Source organism: Microtus ochrogaster, linkage group LG3, assembly GCF_000317375.1.
Source record: "Microtus ochrogaster isolate Prairie Vole_2 linkage group LG3, MicOch1.0, whole genome shotgun sequence".
Lineage (NCBI taxonomy): Eukaryota > Metazoa > Chordata > Mammalia > Rodentia > Cricetidae > Microtus > Microtus ochrogaster.
The window spans coordinates 17,233,127-17,237,310 of record NC_022029.1 but is presented as its reverse complement, the minus strand read 5'-3'; the positions used below and the strand labels follow the sequence as shown (position 1 = coordinate 17,237,310).

Genomic DNA, 4,184 nt, shown 5'->3' with positions numbered 1-4,184 from the left:
AGTGGTACACAGGAGGACTATGGGTACTGCAGATGGTACGTAAGAAGGACTAAAGCAGCAGGGGCAGATGCTTGCCTTCAGAGACTATGTAGATTAGATCAGGGGCTTTGGTGTGAGGAACTTGTTTATTCATAACCAACTTTGAGCAGCAGTCAATAAATGTGCCTCGGTATGGCTGGTCAAGGGTCAGTCCATCAGAGGCTGGATCTTCCTGCTGCCACGTAGGCCTAAAATTTTCATCTTGGAATAACCCCTTTCCTTGACCAACTCATGCAACTTAGAACATCCGACATTAAGTATTATTTAACAATAATTATATGTATGTATGTGTATATATATAATACATCCCTTCAATCTTTTCTCTTCCTGGTATGAATGCCAATCCCTCTTTCCCCAGAAGAACTAATGAACGGTAGCCAGAGAGTAAGGGAAATGACCATTGCGATGAAATGCTTACTTGGCTTCATATACTATCTAACTGTCTTTAAACTGTTAGTTAATTCTTCAAGGAGTTCTACAAGATAGGCATCACTAAGTGATGGAGGAGTAAGGAGTAAGTTCAGAGCTCTCGTCAAGGGCACACAACTTTGAGGTTTGAAGTCAGCAGTCTCCCCCTAGAACGATGCTTTGCCAATTTATGTTCAGTTGGCACACATAGCAGCAGGTTTTCTCACCACAGTTTTGTAGATATTTAGTTTTGGTTGATTGACACTTCCCATCACCCCCTGGGAGTCTGAGAGAGCTTTATGAAGTCTGCCAGGAAGCAAGGGTTCCAATACAATCTCAAAGCCAATGGCCGAAAGCCTAGTCCAGAGAAGAACCAGGAGGACTGGGAAAGAAGCTGCAGGCTGGAGTTTGCTCCCTGGCAAGATGGAAGGAAGTGGTTAAGGATACAGGGTCTTTATTATGTGATGTGAAGGTGGAAGGGGGGTACTAGGGGCAGAGAGGTATAGTGGGCATGGGGGAGGGGGAGATGTGGGAAGAAAGGAAGGCGCAGATGCTGGGCTGTCCTGCTGATATTGAGTACACACCAAGCTGTCATGTTGCCTGTTGCTGTGGAACTGGGCAACAAGTTCCTTCCCTCTTTTCCTCCCTCCCTCCCCCTCCTTTTTCTTTCCTCCCTCCTTCCCTCCCTCCAATTCCTTTTCTTTCCTTTTGTCCGTTTCCCCTTCCTTTCCCCCCCTCCCTTCCACCTACAGTGCTGAGCAAGCACCCTCTCTTACTTGAGCCACACCCCAGCCATCAGTAGAGATTTCAACCGTTTCCTCTCCTGAACCTTTCCTGACCGACTCTCTGACCCAGGCTCCCACAGACTGTCTGTACTGAGACTTGAGCTGGTCTGGTGCTTGCTTGATCAGCTCCTTCTAGATGGCACCCTGTGTCTTTGCCCTCTGGCTTGGACTCCCTCCAGCACTGTAATCATTAACGCCCTCGGGAAACCCATGGACAAAAGGGACCAGAGGCTGGACTGGTCACCAACCAGAGGCAGTGTCTGCTGAAGTCTGAAGATGGAGAGAAGCGAGGAGCAAGATGGCAATGAGAAGCCCGCAGGGCCAGAGCATGACAGTGGGGCACCAGGACTGTCACTGAAGAGGGAGATTGGTCTGTGGAGTGCAGTTTCCATGACTGCTGGCTGTATGATTGGTTCTGGCATCTTCATGTCCCCACAGGGGGTCTTGGTTTACATGGGTAGTCCTGGAGCCAGTCTTGTTGTCTGGGCCACTTGTGGCCTCCTGGCCATGCTGGGTGCCCTGTGCTATGCTGAACTGGGCAGTCTGGTTCCTGAATCTGGGGGAGACTATGCCTACATTTTACGAACCTTCGGCTCTTTGCCTGCCTTCCTGGTTATCTACATGTTTGTCCTGGTGGCCAGACCCGCTGCCATCACGGCCGTCTCTCTGAGTTTTGCTGAATATGCGCTGGCTCCCTTTTACCCAGGCTGCTCCTCATTCCCTCAGATCACGGTCAAGATCGTAGCTTCCTCTTGCATCCTGTTGCTGCTACTGATCAACTTCTGGAGCTCCCGGGTATCCACGGTGGTGATGAACGTGTGCACAGCTGCCAAGGTGTTCTCATTGCTCCTCATTGTAGTGGGTGGGGCTGTGGTGCTGGCCCAGGGCCGCAGTCGTGCAGAATCCTTGCTGTTTGCCTTCCACAACACAACACAGCAGGCAGGGCGCATTGGCATGGCTTTCTACCATGGCCTGTGGTCCTTCGATGGCTGGAATAATATCAACATGGTTGTAGAGGAGCTCAAGAACCCAAAGGTGAGTTGAGTGTGCTGCTCTAGGGGTGAACCTCTGAGCATCTGCAGCTCCAGGAACTGGGATTCCAACTATTCAAAGGACCAGGATCATGAGCCATCTGACTGGAATCAAGGCTCCCTTGCTATACTCAGGGGACTGCATGGCAGCCCATCTGCCTTGATTAGTTTATGGGATTTCATCAACAGCTTCTAACTAAAGCAGAGTACTTCATACTATTATACCCCATGGACTCATCTTTCTGCCCCTGGAGATAGCCATCAACACTCCATGTTTTACAGGGGAAAACTGAAATTCACAAAAGGGGAATTATTCTAAATTCGTACTGCCAGCATTCTTATTGATTCTGCTGGCTACCCCCTGTCTTGTTCCCTCCAGAACACTGCAGTAGATACTTGTTCATAGTTTCCAAAGTCTGGGTGCCACTTGAGGACATAGCATACTTTGGCTTGGGAAACAACCCAGTCCTGCCTTTTCACCCCAACCTGTGAACCTGGTCTGGATAATCAGTGTGCTAGCTGGTCTGAAGGGCTACCCCGGACTCTGTTGTGGCATTTGGATCTTTAATTTGGTTATTAATATACTGACTCTTTGCTATAAATATATTTTCTGAGATGTTGTTTGTTTTCTTTTTCCCTTGTAGGAGTTTCAAATTCTCACAGAATAGGAACTGCAAGTCTTCTGCTGTCCCCACTGGGCTGGCTTATGGGCATTCCAGCTTTCAGAGATTTGGCAAAGGCTTGCCCTCACTGGAGGGCAGCTTGAGAAGAGAATGGCAGTTTAGAGACAAAAGTGCAAGAGCAGAGAAAAAGAGAGAGAGAGAGAGAGAGAGACAGACAGACAGACAGACAGACAGACAGACAGACAGACAGAGGAGAGAGAAACAGAGACAAAGGAGAGAGATAGAAACAGATGGGAGAGACAGACAGAAACAGTGGGGAGAGAAAAACAAGAGACAGAGAGAAGGCAGAAGAGAGAGAGAGACAGAGACAGAGACAGAGAGAGAAGGAGGAGGAGGAGGAGGAGGAGAAATATCAGAGACAGAGGAAAGAGAGAGAGAATGCATGTTCAGAGTCCTAGGATCTCATCCTTATTTTTATTTTTCTTCTCTGAGACAGTCTCATTGTAGCCCAGGTAGGCCTTGAGCTTGTGCTGTGGCTAAGAATGTCTTTGAACTTCTGATCCTCCTGTCCTCACCCCCTAAATGGTGGGATTACAGGAGTTACCGGCATGCCTGGTGATTTTAATTTCTTGCATATGATTTCATGTTCCTAAGTCTTTGTCTGTGAAAAGGACTATCATAATAACTGCCCTGACTTCCTTCTTCATTTTTGAGGTTTCACTGGTACATTCTTGGCACATGGCTTGGGAAACTCTCAGGTAAATGGGTAGCGTGTACATATGGTTGCCTGGTAGCTGCATAGCCCCCTTTCTCAATCTAGACCGTGGGCTTTCAGCTAGGTCAAGGAAAGAGCAGGATTCTGAAAGTTGGTCTCTGAAGTTGAAGACAAGCTCCCATGGTTGTGGTGGTTATCAGCAAAGTCTTCCAAGAAAGGGTCCAAGAGTTAAGATTTTAAGTCCCCCTATCCATTAGTACTGGTCACAACTACTCTCTTCTGTTATGGTAGCAGAAAAACTGCTATAGGTAAATAAAGGAACACAGTTGTGTTTCAATCAAACTTAATTGACAAAATCAGCCACAGGCTAGAATTGTCGTTTGCTGATCTCTGCTGTTTTGATGTGGGTTTCAAAGCAAAACCTAAGCCAGTCACCAGAATGCCAGCACTTGAAATTCTGCCCTAACTTGTTCTAAAAGGTATATTTGTTTCATACTCTCTTCACCTCCACCAGGAAACCACAGAAGCTTTGTCAAACCAGGGTCAGTCATATATGCAGACTCCTTGGGATTTGAAGAATTCA

The 4,184-nt window shown here is 47.5% G+C and overlaps 1 protein-coding gene across 1 annotated transcript; it reads left to right on the top strand.

Moving 5' to 3' along the window:
* Nucleotides 1–1,508: 1,508 nt before the first annotated feature.
* Nucleotides 1,509–2,608, top strand: LOC101994509 (putative L-type amino acid transporter 1-like protein MLAS). Its single transcript, XM_013351270.1, has 2 exons — nucleotides 1,509–2,267; nucleotides 2,546–2,608. The coding sequence occupies exons 1-2, from the start codon at nucleotides 1,509–1,511 to the stop codon at nucleotides 2,606–2,608; spliced, it is 822 nt and encodes a 273-aa protein (XP_013206724.1).
* Nucleotides 2,609–4,184: the final 1,576 nt, after the last annotated feature.

Coding starts and splice junctions, on each gene's coding strand:
- LOC101994509 (XM_013351270.1), top strand. CDS start 1,509: ATGGAGAGAAGCGAGGAGCAAGATGGCAATGAGAAGCCCGCAGGGCCA. Junction 2,268..2,545: donor AGGAGCTCAAGAACCCAAAG/GTGAGTTGAGTG, acceptor CATGTTTTACAG/GGGAAAACTGAAATTCACAA.